The 21,453-nt window shown below is 42.2% G+C and overlaps 1 protein-coding gene across 2 annotated transcripts in view; it reads right to left on the bottom strand.

Annotated features, from left to right (window-relative positions):
- Positions 1-21,453, bottom strand: part of NADK3 (NAD(H) kinase 3) — a 194,212-nt gene that overhangs the window by 143,556 nt on the left and 29,203 nt on the right. For both annotated transcript variants that reach the window (XM_089416242.1, XM_089416241.1), the window contains exons 2-3: positions 19,951-20,196; positions 19,530-19,610 (exon numbers count right to left, since the gene is read on the bottom strand). In XM_089416242.1, the coding sequence (XP_089272368.1) occupies positions 19,530-19,610; positions 19,951-20,196 (327 nt within the window). The remainder of the gene's footprint in view (positions 1-19,529; positions 19,611-19,950; positions 20,197-21,453) is intronic.

Here is a 21,453-nt window from a genome sequence, read left to right as displayed (position 1 = left end):
TGTCGCCCTCCTGGAACTTGTGAGGCACCCGATGTTGATCATGGTATTGCTTGTACTTAGCATTGGCTTTGTCCAATATATCATGGACCTGCTGGCAGATGTGTTGAATGTGCTCAATGAAGTTGTTAGCCCTGTCGGCTTCAGACTGGACGTGAGCCGAATCTGCCTGAGTGGCTGCAAATGGTATGGCCACATCAATGGGACATAATGGCTGAAATCCTAGCCCTACCTGAAAGGGGTTGTGGCCTGTTGAGCTATGGAGAGCTCTGTTGTAGCTGTGCTAGACATAGGGGAGGCTTTCATCCCATGTGTGTGGATGCTTCGAGTTGTACATGCACAGAATGTGAGGTGAGCCGAATCTGCCTGAGTGTCTGCAAATGGTATGGCCACATCAATGGGACATAATGGCTGAAATCCTAGCCCTACCTGAAAGGGGTTGTGGCCTGTTGAGCTATGGAGAGCTCTGTTGTAGCTGTGTTGGACATAGGGGAGGATTTCATCCCATGTGTGTGGATGCTTCGAGTTGTACATGCGCAGAATGTGTATGATCATCCTATTGACGACCTCTGTTTGGCCATCAGTTTGGGGGTGGAAAATCATGGACTTAGTAAGTTTGGTATCCAGCATCGACCAGAGACTTGACCAAAATGCACTTAGGAATCGGCTATCCCGATCTGAGACAATGGACTGTGGGATCCCAAAGTGTAGCCACACCCGCTCAAAGAAGAGCTTAGCAGTGGCCTTTGCTGTAATACTCTTCTTGCAAGCCACCATAACGGCCATCTTAGAGAATTTGTCGATGACCATGAAAACATAGTCGTTGTCGTGCTTGGTAGAAGGAAGGCTCGACATATAATCCATGGAGATGGATTCCCAAGGTCGACTAGGAGTAGGCAGAGGAATATATAGGCCTTGCTTATTGATGGTTGGTTTGGCAATGGCACAGGCAGTGCAACATTGAATATACTTCCCAACATCCTGACGAAGGTTTGGCCAATAAAAATACTTCTACAGTACTACCACTATTTTCTCTACTCTGAAATGTCCAATGACCAGACTGCAGTGCGCCTCCCAAATCATCTTGGCACGCTCGCCTGAAGGAATACAGAATGGCCCAAGTGGCATAACAGTGCATCCTGGACGTGAAAATTTGGAACTTGCTTACCTTCCAAGAGTGTCTGGTATGTGTTGTCGAATTCTGGATCGCTCTTGTAAAGATGTAGCCACCCCGAAGTCTTGTGCACACAGGAGTCGAGCACAGTGATCAGAGCCATGACTAGTGGTCAGCTAAGGCAATCTGCGACATTATTGGTGCTACCCTTCTTATACGTAATGTTCAAATGGAATTGTTGTAGGTATGTGGACCATTTCTGATGGCGATCGTTCCGTAACTTCCCTTGTGTCTATATGAACTGAAGGGGTCGACAGTCTATGTCGATGACCGTTTCCTTCCCCATAATGTAATGCTTCCATTGACGGCAGACCTGCAAAATGGAATACATTTCTTTGTCATAGGTGGGATACTTTCAGACTGTGTCTAAAAGTGTCTCAATGTGGTAAGCCATTGGATGCCCTTGTTGAGTGAGAACTGCATCAATAGCATAGTCAGAGGCATCTGTCTCAATCTCAAATGGTTGCTGCATGTCTGGTAATGTGAGCACTGGTGCAGAGCAGAGGCAATGCTTCAACTCGGCAAACGCCTTCTGTTGGGTTTCGGACCAAAAGAACTTTGCTTTCGCTCCGCCTTTGGTGACTTGACTTAAAGGCCAAGTGATATGAGAGAACCCCAACACGAACCTGCGATAGAAATTGGCAAGAACCAGAAAGTTGCGGAGCTCTGTTAGAGTGGTTGGGGCTGACCAATCCCGAATGACTTGTATCTTGGCTGGGTCCACATGCACACCCTATTCATCAATGATGTGTTGAAGAAAATTGTAACTAGGTTCAGTATCTACAAATGTAATTTTGATCTCTGTACTTGTCAAGAAAAAAAATATTATTTTTGTAAATTAAATGAATGAGTTTTTTGCTCTTTTTATAGGTCTAGAAAAGTCAAAGAGTCAACGTCATATATAAGGAGCTCTTCTTGAGCCTTCATGTAATGTATATGGGTCAACCTAATGTCTAAGAACAACACTCCAAGACCAGCACAATCCTCTTGAAGACAAGCAACCAAGATGGTGAAAAAACACAGTCACGTCGACCAGCAAAATGAATTTAAATAAAAGTCATGTCGGCTTGCAAAGGAGACACATCAGTTCACTTGGTAATGCCAGCTTGATATGGAGACATAACACCTATAAATAGGCAGCTAGAGTCACCGCAAAAGTGCAGAAGAGAATCTCGCATATCTCTGAAGAAGCTCGGATGGGTACAAGGTCTGCAACCTTGCATACTTTGAAGGAATACACTCTCAGATGGATACAGTAAGGGTACTATCTTGTCACATCTGAAACCTTGCAAGAAATCTCAGTCTCCTCCTTAGTACATGTTTCAGTGCATTGCTAATGCAGCCTACTCCTCGGTGGAAAGAGATGATACAAATCTCAGTGCTATGATAAATGCAGTCACAAGTGTCTACACCCTCGGCAAGAAGGATCTATATCAAACTATGTCTCGGCTTACATATATCATAGACACAGTCATTATCTTGATGATCACTGTCTCACAGTCTCGGTGTATTCGAAATGAAGAGGATCTTTGTGATCTATGTAATGATGCAGCAGCAGTGAAGCTCATAGCTATGATCAGTCTCTCAGTAATATTCTCAGTGATGTTGCAGCAGTAATGAATTTCTTTGTGGTACAGTGATGGTGATGATCTCAGCAGTATGAAGAAGAGGATCGGTGTCTTGGTCTTGGAGAGGCCCAGTTAGTCAAGGGTCATGGTCTTGGTGTTCGTCAATTAGAATCTCTATAAGAAGAATTTTGTGCGGGTTTTCCTCTCCAAGAGGGAGAGGTTTTGGCCCTGGCAGAAAGCCAACATCTTGTGTTCTTGTCTCTTTGTTATAATAGCTATTTAATGAACTAAAGAAGACACACTGACGTTAAAGAATATCCTAATAAGCTAAACACTAATAGTTATCATGCTAAGAATCTCATGAAATCAATGCCCTAGATTTTTCAACATGGTATCAGAGCTATGGTTGCAATCTAAGAAAGGGCAGAAAAGAGACATTGGAGGAACAAGTCTACAACAAGAAATCCACAAACAGCAAAATCTTGTGTCTCTACAGTCATCATCAAAGAGTCATAACAGTAAAACAGAAACTCGGATCACTCTAAAATTTCGAATGTTACAGGAAGGTACAGGCGCTCGGTGACACAGAACAGTGACATATTCGAACCCCTCTATCAGTCTTGATGAGCACAGCAAAGAATAATATCTCGGTATATGAACTCGGTGGATACTTTGCCTCGGTGAAAGAAGAGAATACCTTGTCTCGGCACTCTTATGATTTCTGTCTCAATGCAAACACTGTCTTGGCATCAAAGCAATCACTGTCTCGATCTCCTCATAATTTAAGTCTTCAACACATTCACTAAGTAATATATTCTCGGCATGATCATGATGGAAAGAAACACTAACAGACTTAACGTGTCCATCTTAGTATCTTCGTTTCGGTAATTTCTTGGCATAAGAATAATGGTCTCAAAGATCCTACCGGAAGCACGCAGTCTCAGATAAGAAACTCAGTACTACTACAGTATATATATATATATATATATATATATTCTCTGCACAGCCATGATAAGTAAGATCTCGGTGATCACAATTACATTCTCGGTCAAGGTACAATCATCATCCTAACATAGGTTATGATCTTGGTAAAGTCTATGATGAGACAGTCATGATCTCGATGGATCAAAATCTCCAATACATATCTCAACTTGAAGATCTAGTTGATGAAGACCTCGAGATGAAACAACAATCAAGATCTTGGTGGTACAGCAAAAGATGATCTCAATAAAAACACAGTCATGAATTCGGTGACAAGTTCGGGCTCACAACACAGTGTCTCTCTACACAACTCGTATGTACAGTGCTCATAGATATCACTATCTCGGTACAATGTCATAACAATATACTTGTCACAATCTCAGATCTTGTCTATAAACATGATCTCAATAGCATGGTGCTCGGATCAGCACATGAGTCCTTCTATATCACTATCATTGTTTGGATAATGCTCGATATAGGTGTTTGTTGATGCACTCCTAGGAATGTTGAGTGTGATAAAGTCCACTTGTGGGACAACAATATCACTAGCATGTCAACAATGTTTTCAAATGTAGGAGTCAAAAGCACCTTGAAGCTGAATTAGAAGTCAAGATGATCTCAAGATCATAAAGCAGTTTTGGTGATGTCAAGATCACAAATGTCATGATGCTAGAAGGTCTCCAAAGAAGTTTTGGTAAAAGGATACTAGTGGTTCATGATGGGCAGCTCAAGCAAAGGAAGCATCAAGGTGAAGATCTCCTCTTCACATGCCAAGTAAGTATCTTTCATGTTTTTGGTTTAATGACTTTGTTTTGCAAGGAAATAGAAATATTGGAGGATAGTCATAGTTCTCATGAAAAAGGTCCTTGCATAGAATGAGGAGGATAGTCTTAGTCCTCATAGATGAGTAAAGTCGTTGAATAAGGTCTCCTTTGAATTCATAAGGTAGACATTAGGGAAGCTAGAAAAGGAATTACGAACAGTATGGTTCTTAAAAGAACATTGATAGAAGGAAAAGAAAATTCATGTCACTGGATGGAAGAAGCTGAATGCAGCCCATGGTAAGAGGGAGTAGAATTCTTTAAGTTAGTCTCTCTCTATAAGTCTCCTTTTGGGCTCCTAGATCCTGCGAAGAATGTGACTACAATATATTATCGGATATGATGTGACATTATGGAAGTATTAGAAACAAGATCTCTTGACATCATCACGAGGGTGACTATAATCACAAGGATAAGTAAAATAACTCTGTCAACAACTTACGGTTTCTATGAAAGAAGGCAAGTTTTGGCAACAACATTGCAGAACTCAAACATTTGAAGAATGCTCATCATGCAACAAAAGGGAAACATCTGTTGGATAGCGATCTTTAAGATACTCAAGACTCTCGGATGGAATCTTCACTAGAAGATTCACTGATCCAGGGATGAAGCAAGTGTTTCAATAGAAACTCCAACCTGTGGAGTTCATGAATAATGATATGATGACATAAGAGCAGTACAAGGGGTTGAAGATATTTCAATCAAGGAAGCTGTTGAAAGAAGCCTGGACAACCTAAAGATAAAATGAGGTATGTATACTTGTATTTAAGTTTTATAATGTCATGTCGTATGGTTGCAGATCAATACTTCTATCTTGAGAAGCATGATCGAAGGAAAAGGATCTCCTCCTCTAAAAGGATGCAGAAACACATAAGTCACACCAGATGAAATCAACATAATATGTCGTCATATGAAATATGAGGTGGTTGACTACAATTACATAACTCTGATTAGAAAACCCCTACAATGGAATGTGTGAGGAAGGAAGAGATCTTAAGATATGCAATCATGATAAAGACAATCAACATCCAAGGACTCTGATTAGAAAACCCCTACAATGGAATGTGTGAGGAAGGAAGAGATCTTAAGATATGCAATCATGATAAAGACAATCAACATCCAAGGACCAAGAAGAGTTGACTAGGAAATCTCCCGGAAAGATATGAAGAATTTGATGGAAGTCTAGAAAAGATAAAGACCCTTGACAATATATATCTTTGGGAAATGTGTCAACATGTATGCAAGATGTTGATACCTACAGAAAGATGTCATGATAAAGAGCCATCTCAAAAGGTACAATTTGATTTAATGTTATGCCTTGATTTCTTGAATAATGTCTAGATGAGTTCATGCAGGGCTACCAAAACAAGAAGCACAAGGACAACTACCATTCATGTGGTGGATGGAATTCTTGAAAGAAGCATGAAGAGAAAGAAGTAGCTAGATGAAGAAGGTTCCAGATATGTACCAAGAAGGCCACTTTCCATGAAGAAAGAAATGACATGACGAACCAAGTAGGAAAGTGATCGATGGCCAATGCCCTACAAGGAAAGAAGTTGATCAAGCAATTGAAGGATCCACAAAGAAGTTGTTGATGGAAAGGAGATTCCCCTATAAAGAGGGAGCTTTGGCAAGTCCATGGTCACAAGGAGCTTGGATGCATTCCTTTATAGGAATGAGCATATCTTCCCTAGCTAAGAGGGAGAGCTAGACACAACATTCTTGCCTTCACTTTGGAAGAAAGAATGGAGGATTGGGTAATCATTCGGCATCTGATGCTCTTTGAGGATGTGTAGGGCATCCAAAACAAGAGTAGGTAAGACGACCAATATTCTTTGAGGACTAGGAACCCAAGATAAGAATAGTCCTAAAGGTCATAGTCAATGAACACCTGGGTGGGTATGTACCTTGAGAGACAATGATGAAGGTGTCTATAGTCATTGGTCTCGCCAACATTGTGCTCTAATCTGATGAGAGATAGCGCTGTCAATCAAGGCCTTGTGGTGGAAACAATGTTGGTTACTATGATGCTATACAAATGGGTTACCAATCTGATTCTTCTTATGAGAAATTCTTCAGATTGAGAATGACCAAGTACCATTATAAATACCTCCCTAGTTAAGAGGGAGTGTTGAAGAAAATTGTAACTACGTACGGTATCTACAAATGTAATTTTGATCTCTGTACTTGTCAAGAAAAGGAAATATTATTTTTGTAAATTTAGGTCTAGAAAAGTCAAAGAGTCAAAGTCATATATAAGGAGCTCTTCTTGAGCCTTCATGTAATGTATATGGGTCAACCGAATGTCTAAGAACAGCCCTTCAAGACTAGCACAATCCTCTTGAAGACAAGCAAGCAAAACGATGAAAAAACACAGTCACATCGGCCAACAAAATGAATTTAAATAAAAGTCATGTCAGCTTGCAAAGGAGACACATCAGTTCACTTGGTAATGTCGGCTTGATATGGAGACATAACACCTATAAATAGGCAGCTAGAGTCACCGCAAAAGTGCAGAAGAGAATCTCGCATATCTCTGAAGAAGCTCGGATGGGTACAGGGTCTGCAACCTTGCATACTTTGAAGGAATACACTCTCGGATGGATACAGTAAGGATACTATCTCGTCACATCTGAAACCTCACAAGAATTCTTAGTCTCCTCCTTAGTACATGTTTCGGTGCATTGATAATGCAGTCTACTCCTCGGTGGAAAGAGATGATCCAAATCTCAGTGCTATGATAAATGCAATCACAAGTGTCTACACCCTCGGCAAGAAGGATCTATATCAAACTCTGCCTCAGCTTACATATATCATAGACACGGTCACTATCTTGATGATCATTGTCTCACAGTCTCGGTGTATTCGAAATGAAGAGTATCTCTGTGATCTATGTAATGACACAACAGTAGTGAAGCTCATAGCTATGATGAATCTCTCAATAATATTCTCAGTGATGTTGCAGCAGTAATGAATGTCTTTGTGGTACAGTGATGATGATGATCTCAATAGTATGAAGAAGAGGATCGATGTCTTGGTCTTGGAGTGGCTCAGTTAGTCAAGGGTCATGGTCTTGGTGTTCGTCAATTGGAATATCTATAAGAAAAATTTTGTGCGAGTTTTCCTCTCCAAGAGGGAGAGGTTTTGGCCCTGGCAGAAAGCCAACATCTTGTGTTCTTGTCTCTTTGTTATGATAGCTATTTAATGACATAAAGAAGACACACTAACATTAAAGAATATGCTAATAAGCTTATCATGCTACGAAGAATCTCATGAAATCAATGCCCTAGATCTTTCAACATGATGTACCCCAGAAATTGAACCTGGGTCATGCCAAAAGTGTGTTTCTCCAAATTGGCACACAGCTTGTGTTGTCGCAGGGTTTGGAGGACCTGTCGAATATGGTGGAGGTCCTCTTCCCAACTCTGGTTGAAGATCAAGATGTTATCTAAATACACCACCATGAATGCATTGGTGAAGGGTCACAAGATGTCGTCCATCAATCTCATGAAGGTTGCGGGGGCATTTGTCAACCTAAAAGGCATGACCAACCATTTGAAAAGGCCCCCCTTGGATTTGAAGGCAGTCTTCCACACATCGGAGGGTTTGGTAGGCAACTAGTGATAACCGGACTTCAAATCAATCTTGCTGAAATATTTGGACCCCTTGAGCTGGTCCAAAAGGTCATCAATCTGCGAGATTGGGTACCTATTCCGTGTAGTGATCTTGTTCAGTGCCCAATAGCCAATACAAAGTCTCCAGGTCTCATCCTTCTTTTGTACCAATACAATCAGGCTCCCGTAGGGTGATGAGCTTGGCCTGATGTGCCCTTTCTGCAACAACTCCTGAATGTGCCACTTGATCTCATCATTCTCCAAAACAGAGCGTCGATAGATCGGTCCATTGGGTAGCGGCGCGCTCAAGGTCGAATCGATGGAGTGCTTGACTTGACAGTGCAGAGGCACCCCCATAGGTGAGGAGAAAATGTACCTGTACTCCTCCACAACCTTGCCCATCTGTTGCTTTTGTGCAGATGAGCCCTGTGTGGAAGTCGTGGCCACAATCTTCTTCTTGCCCTAAGGGCGAATCATAGGGAAAACAAATTTCCTGGTCTGTTAAATGATCTTATTGCATTGCTTTGCAATGACTAAAGAGATGGCAGTAGGCGAGGCTACCTCCGGTATCCTGTACAACTTATTGCCCAAAGTAATAATCACAGAGCGAGGTCTAGACTCATACAGCATGTCGCTTCCACAAGTATGGTTGTCGTAATAATACATCACAAATTCAAGAGGGTCAAAATCACACAGGACCTCATCCGTGAAGGGCTTGATGTTGTAGGGAAAGAGACACTGCTGGCTAACACGGAGATCTCGTCCTTGGTGAAGCCACCCGATGGTGTACGGTTGCGGATGTGCTGTAGTCGGTAGGCCCAACCGCTTCACGACCTCTACTGAAATGAGGTTCTTTTGGCTCCAGCTGTTGATAATGAACTCCAACAGAGAACCCTTCACCCACATCTGTGAGTGGAAGAGGTGTTCCCCCTCCTTTAGATCTTCAAGCTCATTCTTCTGGATCTTGGTGGTGGCCACGGTGGCACTGGGCTCCACATCAATGATCTGCTTCCTTTTGTCATTCCCCTTGTCAGGTTCCGATTCAAACTCGAAACATGCGTCTGATTCGTAAGCCTTCAGCTCGGCCACCAGTGACTGCTTGGCCCTACACTCACTTGTTTTGTGAGTGGAGGTCTTATGGAACTCACACCATTTTCCCGTGTCCTTCTTTGTCTTCATGGTGTTGTTCTTTGCTTGCGGCTTCGACTGGTTGTCCTCGGTCGCCCCACCTTGGCTTTGTCCTTTGCTCTGCGGCTTGGGAGCGCTTTTCCCTTGCTTCGAATTTGCAAATCCAAAGTCTCGCTTCTTCTATTTAAACTCTCCTCTATCTCAACAACGTACTGGTACATCGTGTCGAGCGAGAAATTGTCTAGGAACTCCATCTCGTCCTAGATGTACCTGTGTAGGCAATCGCGGTACTTGATTACCAAATATCGCTCAAAATCCCTGATACCCAACTTCATGCGAAGGGTATGAAAAATATTGGTAAATTTTGGCACGTCTTGGTCCCTTCCCTACCACAGTGTGGTCCACTTTATGTATTTATCCTCATAGCTCCCAACAAGGTAGTACTACTCCTTGATAGCGTCCCAAAAAGAATTCCAAGTGTGTGCGGCTGAAAATAGTGAGGGTGTACTGTCGTCCTTCTTTTCACAGTAGGTTTCCCACCAATCCTTGACATGGGGGCGGATTTAGGAAGTGCAAAAGTAATATTTTCCCGGCTGGAAAAATCATGAACAGAAAAATATCCTTCTAGCAGATTTAACCATTTATCCACGGTGTTCGCATCTATTTGACCTTCAAATATGGGGATGTCAAAGTTAACTTGTACCTTAAAGGGTGTGGTGCTTCCAGAGTAGTTGTTGGAAGGAGATGCATCGCCATTGGGTAGTCACTAAAGGATTTGGGCAAAGTTGTCCATCATCGTGTTCCTATGTCGCTCGAGGGTTTCTTTGAGCAAAATTTTGAAAGGGTCTCCTGCCCCCTCGTCTTTCTTCTCTTCCGCCATGGGAGGTCGTCGGGATTTGCGAGGTTGGCCTTGCAAAGGTTCGACCAGTGCGAGCCCTAACTCCTTATATCCCGACCTCGTTGGGGACTGCTCTGATACCACTGATCCGAACTTAAACAGGAACACAACAAATTATAGATATAACCATAAATACAGAGATGCAGCAGAAATAACACTTCATTTCATTAATATCAAGTGCTGAAATATGCTTACAAACAGAATGCAAATAAAACTAGCTTGAGCGATTCTAGTTTATCTCTGAGAAGAGATGTGGCGGCTACATGCCTCTGAATTGTGTTACAATGAGGCTCAAGGGCATATTTATTATTGAACAATAAGGAAAAACCCTAAACAACCAAAACGCTAACCCCAGGAGATAGAACACCAAGAGTTTGTGGGCCCTGTTGGGGTTAGTTGGGCAACCAACTTCCCGGGGTCATAACTTGGTCATATTATCTTCGTTTGGCATGTACGATACCTTGTTGGAAAGATCCCTCCGAGTACTATAGCATCTACGACAAGCTGATGCCTATTACGGACCTGAAAAAAACATCGTTTAGGGGGTCAAAACTGCTCTGGAAGTTCAGGACCCGAAAAATTGCTAAAAATAGTAAATGTTGCAATAGACAAGGAAACGGATGAAACCAACTGGAGGTCTAGGTGGAATAGGCGGGTGGCCACCAATATCCACCTGGATCACTTCAAATGCAGCATTGTCTTCTAGATTTACCCCCAAATTCACAATCAACTCCTTGAAACTTTCATTCTGCATGTGTAGAGCTCTGGAGTTAGCTCTCTCCTGTTTCAACCTTGTTGCTTCTTTCTCTAGCAGCTTCTCAGCCTTGCTGATGGTCATTGCATTTCTATTGAGTTCACTGTACAACATTTCTCCCACTTGTCTGTGGAAGTTAATCTTGTCCGATAGAGGGACACTAGTCAAGTCTAAGGAAACGTCTAGGGCCTTGAACTGAGAGCTCGAAGGCAGTGACTGTGCTAGTGGGTGCTACAAGGAGAACTTCATTTGATTTCTCTCCAAGTCCATGGCAGCCAGAAGTCTGGCCTGATAGGGGACTGAGTGAGATGCCATTTGTTGTTGCATCTCCTCCCTTACCTTTTTGTTTCTTTCTTCAATGACCTTTCCAATAGGCCAACTTGGTTCAGTAACAGTAGCACTTCCTTTGGAAATTAGTGTTGATTTGGGCACATGCATTCCAAAGAACTCAGAAAGCGTTTTGGGAAATTCCACCCGTAAGTGATTTTATTAAAATAATTAATATTTTTAATGGGGTTCCAAAGTCTAAACTTAGGAAAATTAAAATATTAATGGGTATTAATCTAATCAGGGGTGAAACTTCTAGAAAAAGACACAAATCAAGCCAAAACGATCTGAGCCTTTGATTAAGATTTAATCTATGTCGTTGGACAAGGGCTTGAGGGTCATTTGGAAGACACACTAAGAGATCAAGGAAATCGATTTTTCTAAAGTGAGAAGTTCTCAAGAGGAAAAATTGATTGAGGAGATTTCTTGCAGCAGAGGGGCGATGAGAATCCGGAAGAAGGAATTTTCGGAGAGTACGAGGCAGAGTGAGAATAGAAAGACATCCAAAGGAAGGGTAACGTTGGCCCACGCAGTGCTGACGCAGAGGCAGCAGAGTCCTTGAGGGGAAGTCGAGTTTCCTGCTAAGGGAAGTCAAAATTCAGTGGCCGCAAGCCGAGGTGAGTCTGGAAGGCAGAAGTTCAATTTTCTCAGCTAGCAGAGGATCCTGAAGAGGGGCAGCGTAATACCCAAGAGGGGTGACGCGGGAACTGCCGGTAGGGACGCATTTTGCGCAGAGGTTGACGCAGATCCTCCAGTTCAGCAGGATCAGTAATTGATTCTCCAATGGTAGGGTGAGATCATTTCACCAGTCTTTTGTTCAGTATTCTCTCTGTATAGGATTGCTAGTTGAGCATCCTAGGATTGTACTCAAATTTCTCCTGCATAATAATAACACCCTCAGAGTTGTTGCACCGGTTTTCCAGCATTGGGTTTTTCCGGGGACTTTTGTCCAAAAATAACGGTGTCCTATCTGTTTCTATTTTCCTTGCTTAGTTTCTATGTTTCAGAAACATATTTAATTTGGTGTAGGCTACTTCAGTAGTTTACTTCAATGCTTTAAGAAGAAATCTGAAATAAGCTTGTAATGTAATTTACAATCTAGGTGAAGTAGATTCAGTTGGTTGCAGTAGGATTCCTGATATTGTTAGATCTAGGAATTTTCACATGGTATCGAAGTTGTTGATGTGAAACAGGGGAAGAGTAGATCTAGCACTGAAGCAAGGGCCAACTTGCTGCGACAAGCAGCAATTCAAATCCCCTGAGAGATTGCGCAGTTCTAGCCAAGAGGACTATATTTTCGTGGGTGTCTCTCTCTGAGTGAGCCGACAGGAGGTAAGACTGTCGGATCGGGAATTTGCCGAGGCAAAGGGAACCACGCAGAGCATCAGCACAAAGCTAGAGGAACGCATTTTTCTGCAAGCAGAGTGTTGGGCAGAAAATTCGTCAGAAGAAAGAAGATCACATAGTCAAGGAATACTTCTTCAGTGATTTCTTGCCGAGGAAATCCGTATTTCTCATTTGTTGAGCAGCAGAGGAGCAGCAGACTTACCAGCTCCATCAAGGAGTGTGTAAGGTAGCCCAGGAGCTACGCAGTAGGGAGAAAGAGGGAGTTGTTCGACATTTTTCGGAGGGTATGGCAACCTATGGATTGAGGGATCAAGACAGGTTGGACAGGGCTTCCAACTACGTCATCTGGAAGGCTAGAATGTCTTTCCTTCTAGATGAGCATGCCCTCAAGACGTATGTTGATAGAGTGGTAGATGTCCCTGCAGATGCAGATCCGCTGAAAAAGTACAGAGATGAGATGGCTAAGGCGAAAAGGATGATCCTGGATAGATTCAAGGATCACGTGGTGTGCGACATTGCTAGCAAAGGCACTGTTAAGGAGATGTGGGATGCCTTGGCCACATTGTATCAGGGATCTTCCGAGCAGCGAAAGATGTACTTAGAGCAAAAACTGAGATCTGCTCAGATGCATAAGGGAGAACGCGTGGATCCATTCCTCACGAAACTGAAGGAAACCCGTGATGAGTTGTCTGTTGCGGGGCATACACCTCAGGATTCAGAGTTGGTTAGACTGGCCCTCAATTTTGTCTCAGATGAATGGCAAGTCTTTGTCTAGAGTATCCTGGGCAAAGCAACATTGCCAAATTAGGACGAGATGTGGGTAGCTCTTAAACAAGAAGAGCTGAGAAGAGCCCTGATCAAGGTCAAACTTAACAGAAGCAGCAGCAACAGTGGGTCGAACCCCAAAGTAGAGGAGGAGGATAACGCAGCCCTTGCATCGAAGGGACAGCAGGGGCAACAGAGACAAAAGAAGGACATCTCCAAGGTGAAATGTTTCAGATGTGGCGAGATGGGCCACTATGCATCCTAGTGTCCTTTGAAAAAAAGGACAAGGATGAGAAGCATGATCCTAAGGTTGCAGCCGCAAAGATCGAACAGGAGGAGGAGTTCGCCATGATAGCAAGACACCTCCAAGAGGGAGGTGGGCTGATATAGAACTATAGTTCGATAAGCTACAAGTAGGCAGGATCCTTGAGGAGCCCACCTCTTGGATCATCACACTACTACAGGAGCCCATGATCAGCAATCGCGGGATGGAGTTTTCAGTTGGTGCCATGGAGTGTTGATTTGACAGATGCAGTAATTAGTAGTGCCAGAATGTGAGCAACGCAGAGCAGAGAGGCAGCAATGCGTGGAGGCACAGTGCAAAGCTTCAGCAGCACAGTAGCTTCAGAAGACAACGTGGGACTAGCAGCAGTCAGGTTTTCAGCACCGTGGTGTATCCACTGGATACTTGTCCAGTCTTGGGTATTTTTAGTTGTTTCTCTCAGCAACTGAGTTGCAGTACGGATGCAGTCTTAGCAGTGGCAGTGCTAGTAGCATAGCAGATGCAGCATTTGAGAGGGAGTTGCAGTACAGATGTAGCATTGGCAGTGGCAGTGGCAGTGTCAAAGGCAGTAGTACAGTAGCAGAAACAAAGCAGTAGTTGGTGGACAGCATGTTAGACATCAGCAGCGCAGAGGACGATGCTTCAGAGTCAAAGCAGCGTGCAGTAGCAGTGTATTGCTAGAGCACATTCTTCGCTAAGAGGGAGTGTTCATTTGGGGTAGCATAAGCCTCAAATTTTGCAGGGAGGCTTGGGCACATGCATTCCAAAGAACCTAGAAAGCGTTTTGGGAAATTCCACCCATAAGTGAATTTATTAAAATAATTAATATTTTAAATGGGGTTCCTAAGTCTAAACTTAAGAAAATTAAAATATCAATGGGTACTAATCTAATCAGGGGTGAAACTTCTAGAAAAAGACACGGATCAAGCCAAAACGATCTGAGCCTTTGATTAAGATTTAATCTAGGCCATTGGTTGTCCAATAGAAAGGGGCTTGAGGGTCATTTGGAAGACACGCTAAGAGATCAAGGAAATCGATTTTTCTGAAGTGAGAAGTTCTCAGAAGGAAAAATTAATTGAGGAGATTTCTTGTAAGCAGAGGGGCAGTGAGAATTTGGAAGAAGGAATTTCCGGAGAGTACGAGGTAGAGGGAGAACAGAAAGACGTCCAGATGAAGGCTGACACTAGCCCACGCAGTGCTGACATAGAGGCAGCGCAGTCCTTGAGGGGAAATCAAGTTTCTTGCTAAGGGAAGTCGAAATTCAATTGTCGAAAGTCGGGGTGTGAGTCCGGGAGGCAGAAGTTCGATTTTCTCCGCAAGTAGAGGATCCGGAAGAGGGGCAACGTAATACCCAGGAGGGGTGATGCAGGAGCTGTCGAGAGAGACGCAGTTCTGTGCAGAGACCACGCAAAGGGTGACGCAGAGCCTCCAGTTCAGCAAGATCAGTCACTGATTCTCTAGTGACAGGGTGAGATCATTTCACTAGTCTTTTGTTCAGTATTCTCTTTGTATCAGATTGCTAGTTGAGCATCCTAGAATTGTACTCAAATTTTCTCCTGCATAATAATAAAAGCCTCAAATTTCTTGCACCGGTTTTCCCACAGTGGGTTTTTTCAGGGACTTTTGTCAAAAATAACGGTGTCCTATGTATTTCTACTTTCCTTGCTTAGTTTCTATGTTTCAAAATCATATTTAATTTGGTGTAGGTTGCTTCAATAATTTACTTCAATGTTTCAAGAAGAAATCTGAAATAAGCTTGTAATGTAATTTACAATCTAGGTGAAGTAGATTCAGTTGGTTGTAGTAGGATTCCTGAGATTTTTAGATCTAGGAATTTTCACACTTAGAACAGCTACCTCTAAAGAGGATGAGGAAGCAGTCGGTAATGGGTCTTCCAAGGTCACCTGGAAGCCTGGTTGATCCGGTCTTGTCTCTACCAAACTAGTATCAATTTCTTCTTCCTCTATCTCTTGGGTTTTTGCCTTTTTGCTGGGGTGTACATCTTCCATCTCAACATTTTCAACTTGCTCAACGGTCATTTTTTGTGCCTTGTCCTTCGATGCTTGAGTCTCGATCTCCATCTCTATATTAATAGGCCACGAATCAAAGTTAGCTTTCCATTCAATCTCGGACCTATCCTCATGTTCATAAGTCGAAGCTTTTATGCTCTCCCTTCTCTTGGCAATGACACCATGAGGATCATAATGCTAGACTTCCCCTAGGTTAAAATTCATTTGCCTGAGTAATTCCTCGACTGCCCTGTGGGCCTGCCTGGAATTAACAATAAAAGGCCCTACAGGCTTGTCCAGTTTAAACATATACCCCTTCTTAGCTGGGACAAAGTGCACTTGGTCTACATTCAGGCTTTGTCTAATGAATTCAAGAGCGAAAATACTCATGGGCATAAACACAGGTAAGCGGTAAGGAGGAAGCTCACACCCATAGACCCTGATTTTTGTGAAGTCCTCAAACATGTACCAGTGCCCCACCCTAGCATCCTTGTTGAGTTGCAGGATTGCTTTTTGTTGAGGGAGAACTCTGGGAGGGGAAACACCATGAATGATTTTGTAAGCAATGGCCATGTAGGAGAATACAAACTGGGAATAACCCCTAGGCTCTTGTCTTTTCCTAGCAGCAACATCCCAGTGGAACACAGACTTCCTCTGTTTGTTGGAAGCCACCAAACTGAGAACCAGGCACTCGAATTCATCCACATGAGTGTACACAAACAAAAAGAACAACAAGGAGTAATACCTGAAATGGAGGGTGTGGGGAAATGGTGCAGCTGGAATCTTATGGCCTCGACTAGGTAAGCAGGGATATCAAACAAATGGCCAAGCTGCATCATTTGCCTTAGGGAAACTATCAGCGATAAGCAAAGATTGTAGGACAGGGGCCATGACCATTTGCAGAAAGGATTGTTGTTCATCAGCTGGAAGGGTTGTGTAATGGTAGACCAATGTGGTTTTAGTGAACTACTGGGGTTCAGAGGAGCTTGGGTAAACTAGGGCCTTTCGAATTAGCTTTGTTGTCACCTCAAGGATTTTGACCCCGGTCGAGGAGACAAAACAGTTTTTCTCATCTATATATGTTGCTGCTAGCCATGAGTCAAACTCAGGAAAATGGTGCACTGAGAGTGCAATCTAGTAGTACAAGCCTGAGTCGACCACCCGAAACGGGTCTTCCCCTCTGACGTGGCTACCATACAGGTTGAATCGCAGGTCTGCAAGGTGGTAAGCACTAGAGGGGTCCGCAATTTGCACCTTGATGTGCATGAGATGCTCGACACTAGAGGAGGGTTTAGCCTCCTGAGTTTTAGGGGGCTTAGGGGCCGCCTTCTTCATTTTCCAACGAATAATCAAATGAATTGCAGGTGGAAGGACTAACTGGTAACCTGTTTGCCCTACAGAAGCTAAAAACGACGTTGGAGGAGTTGCTCCGAACTCGCTGAATGGTTGGACAGCTTTTGCAGAACAGATGGAAGGTGGGAGGCATTTGCACCAAGAAGCAGTGTGAAACTTCAAAAAATTCTAGGCGGGAAGGGTTTTTATAGGCGAAGGGGGTCCAAAAGTCAGCTTACATGGGATGATGTCACGTGAGGGACACGTGGCAAAATGGGATTGGATGGTGACAAGGGACAAGTGGACAGAAGCAGGGCGCAGACAGATTATTGTTTACCTTTCAAACTCACGCTCGCTTGAATTGGCACCGGCGGATTGGTCCACATGGCGCGTGGTCCCCACCATCCTCCGACGGGTAGGATAGGAAGAGGTCGGATCTATCGCTTACCCCCGGAATGAATCTAGACTGCTGGATCAGCGCGCTTGCCAGTTTGACTTGTCAACTCCGGGGGGTAGCGCCCGCTTATCACCCGCGTAGGTTACCCCCTCGAAATGCTTCTGGGGGCTGGGCGGGCGGAGATGGACGGGGATCCACCCCAAAACTACTCAACCGTTAACCGAAAGTGCGTGCTAGTGCAAAACTCCTCCTTTGGCATGTTGCGCTTACCTGGTGGGGGTCTCGTGAGTGCTGCTCTTTAACCTTAGGCTTTCTGCAATGGCTCTAGGGCCTGATATTTTCCCCATAGCTGATTTAATTGCTTTTTAACTAGGAGCCTTGAGTTGAATCCAATCTCTCAGCCTTCTTTGGAGAATTGATGAGGGTCAACAACACCTTCAATGCCATCAATTGATTTTTTTTGTTTCTTTCTTAGATTTACTTCTTTCTTTCTTTCTTTCTTCCTAGGAGATGCATGTAGCAATTCCTACTGAGATGTAACTTACATGTCAAGCTGCTTAGCATTTGCATTTGTTTTACTGGATTAGCATTTGCATCTGTTTTACCCCTCCATTGGGGGGTTGCACTTTAAGGTTCAACACCTAACTCATCCACCTCTAGCAAGTTAAGCAGCTCCAAGTCCATCGGGCTGAAGTCACCATCTAGATTTTACAGGGTTTATCAGTTCATCCAGTCCGATAACACATATATACTTAAGTTAGGGATTTACAGGGTTCTGCTTTGCATATATAACATACAAATGCTGAAAAAAACTGAAAACATGTCCAAATTCTATCTTATCTGTGTGAGATTTAATGGATCTGATTCCACCACCAAACATCCTGGAATGAGGTTATTCCTTTAACTTTTAATGTTAAAATTCAATTCAATGAATTTAAAATTCAACATTGACTTCAAATATTAACATATTTTCTTGGTTTTTCATTTCTTTAAGCATAGACCCCACCAGCATGTTAGTGCGTTAGCTGACACAGAATTCACTGATTGCTAATGCAGTAGAATTGGTTGCTAACTAAGATGCATTGGATGCTGACTTGGCCGCATCAGGTGAGAATCGAGATTGACGAGCGTGGGTCGAAGTCCATTCATACTCTGGCGAGTCTTTTAACACTAATTCATGTTTCTTCTGTTTCCCTCTGACTATCTTCTACCTGTGTAATTTGTCTTTAATTTCAAAATTCTTTATAGTATTTGCAGCAAAAAACCTTTAAAACAATTTAGGATGTCTAGTGGAGAGCACTACTTTACACATGACAGCTCCTGTAGAACAAATGAGTGATCTTGCCTTTGTTTTACAACTCCAAGTACAAAAGTGGCTATTTCATTATCTGTGAAATATAAACATGGGATGAAGATTGTTTTTGGTGTGCCGATACTCATTTTTTTCCATTCATTGGGTTTATAAACTTCACCAAAGGGAACTAATTGTTGAGAGTGATGGCAGTTTTACTAATGTCAAAAAAGTCCAAAGATAGTCCTGATGACGGTCAGAATGTAGATTGTTTCATCGTTGGAAGCTATCAACTAAACGTTAGAAGCACATACAGAGATGTTAGGTTATTGTAGAAGTCAGTTAATTGTTTGATAACAATTAACCATGTTTGAAGGAATATGCCTGAACACCCCAGATAAAGTATTATCTGGCATTTAAAGATTATTAGAATAAGCTAACCAGAAAAAACTCTTCCTTTCCTTATTAAAGAAAATATCTGTCTAGCCTTTCAAAGTTTCAAGGTAGGACCCATCCTGGATTAGATCTCTTCATTTTTATCACCACAAACAAATGAAAACTTGTCATGGAAATCACTTATAGAAATACTGGGGTTGAAGACGAAAAGGTGGTAAGTGGGATTATGAAACAATTGAGTTATGCCACCCCATCATGAAAGTGTCAAGGAAAACCAAGAATCAGAAAAGCCATTCCTACAGCACCATACAGGAGATGTTCAGTTAGCTACTATTTTCAGGCATATGTTCATCCACAAATAGCAGTTTCAGTCGCTTATGTCTCCAGAACCAAATATAAAATATAGTTATTGTAAATAGCAGCATTATCCATGGATGACAAATTTACCTGCTCAAAAGACTCTACCGTAGAACCACACAAATAACCAGTACTTCTTGTTGCATCGAATGAATCCAACTTCTCCTCAACCTGCAAAAATACAAAACAACATTTATAATTTATGTATCACCAAATTTAACAACAAAAAAAAAGGCTTGACAAACTTATTCTATCATAATATTTGGCATAACCATGCCTGAATGAAAGGCAATAAATAAAAAATGATGCAGTTACAGATGTTGCAAACCGTAGATCGCAAAATTGGCAAACCCCATTTGCTCTATCCAGTCAACCTTCCATTGTAGAGCTGGGCAGAGCCAAGGAACCTTGAAATTTGACTTTTCCCTAATCCCTTCAGATTGATTTTTGACCAATACTATTTCACACTATCATAAAGTCAGTATTTTCATTATCTGACACTATAACAAACCTCTGTAATCTGTGTAGGGTCTGAATTTACTCCAAAAACTGGGACTGAACTGTCCATATAGTGACTAGCATTCAAAAGTGTTCCATCTCCACCAATTGTAATGACCAGGTCTACATCATGGATTGGTGCATTCACTTCATCACGCAAAGCAGTCTTGAATTCAAGAGGCTTCCGACACAATACATCCTTGCAAAATTTCACTGCCTCTTCATGTCTGTTATGCCTGTCTACTAGATTACCAATACCCTGCAAAGATAGTGAAAAACAAGAAATTAAGCACTGCCGTAATCTCTTCAATGTGAATGACCATCATAGATTACCACTCTGAATAGGATATACCATCAAGATCAACTGAAAAGTATTGTCTTATAATCACAAGAGTATTATGATCCTCGAGTCTAGTTTTCTCCTTATTAATCAGTCCAATATATTCATCTTCATTACGATAACAGGCTTTACTTTTAATGTGGATACGAAGATGCATTGGACGACATGATATTATAAACTTTCATTACCATGTACCTAAGTTGCACGATACGGGGAAACGAGTACGAGTTTCCAAAATGGGAACAGGTACGAAACATGGCCCCCCCAGATTTTGGAAACGGGGAAACACAATATATATATATATATATATATATATAAGTTGCACGATACGGGGAAACGAGTACGAGTTTCCAAAACGGGAACAGGTACGAAACATGGCCCCCCCAGATTTTGGAAACGGGGAAACGCAATATATATATATATATTAGGACATTTAAGAAATATGTGCAATCATAAAGCATACATGATACATTCTAATTTATTACATTATGATTAAATTGTCAATTGTTAATGTATAAACTATAAGTCTCTAAATTTACATCACATTTACTCATGAATGATCACATAATGAAAATAGCAATATCCAAAATCAGCGACGAGAAATTTCTAATTTCTTGTCTCGTGCTTGATTGGGAGTCTCCTCCTACATAGTCGAACGACCTTAGTGCTCTTGATTAAATACAAGTTCCATACCCTAGTACCCTAGGTGCTCTTGATTATTGGGAGTCTCCCCTGCATAGAGGGCTTGGTTCTCTTGATTAAATACAAGTTCCATACCCTAGTACATGACAAAATCCAATGGAAACATTGCAATCCCCCCAATCCTGAAATCCTGAAAAAAACAGATAAGTCTGCTGGATTGTGAGTGAGATCTAAAATTCTACTTTCTCCACATGAAATCCAATGAGGGCGAAACCACTCTCAAACATCCTGTGTCATTTCATGGTAATGTTAAAAATTTAAGTAAAAGGATGAAAATGAAAGATAAAGGAGAATGTCATTTTTACTTTAACATTACCATGAATTGCATATCAACACTAGGGCCATAGGCTTGAACATTACATTGCCCCACTCAAAAAAATCCTCTTTTTTATAACTTGAGAGAGGCATCTGGAAACATCTAGAAGATATTTTAGTCGCCGAATAAAAAACTAGTAGCGAAAAAATTAACAAAAA

This window comes from Pinus tabuliformis, chromosome 3_2 (assembly GCF_031772625.1).
Source record: "Pinus tabuliformis cultivar Carrire ecotype Pingquan chromosome 3_2, CPIR1, whole genome shotgun sequence".
Classification (NCBI taxonomy): Eukaryota; Viridiplantae; Streptophyta; class Pinopsida; order Pinales; family Pinaceae; genus Pinus; species Pinus tabuliformis.
Note: the sequence above shows the minus strand (reverse complement) of the source record. Positions and strands in the feature narration are given on the sequence as shown.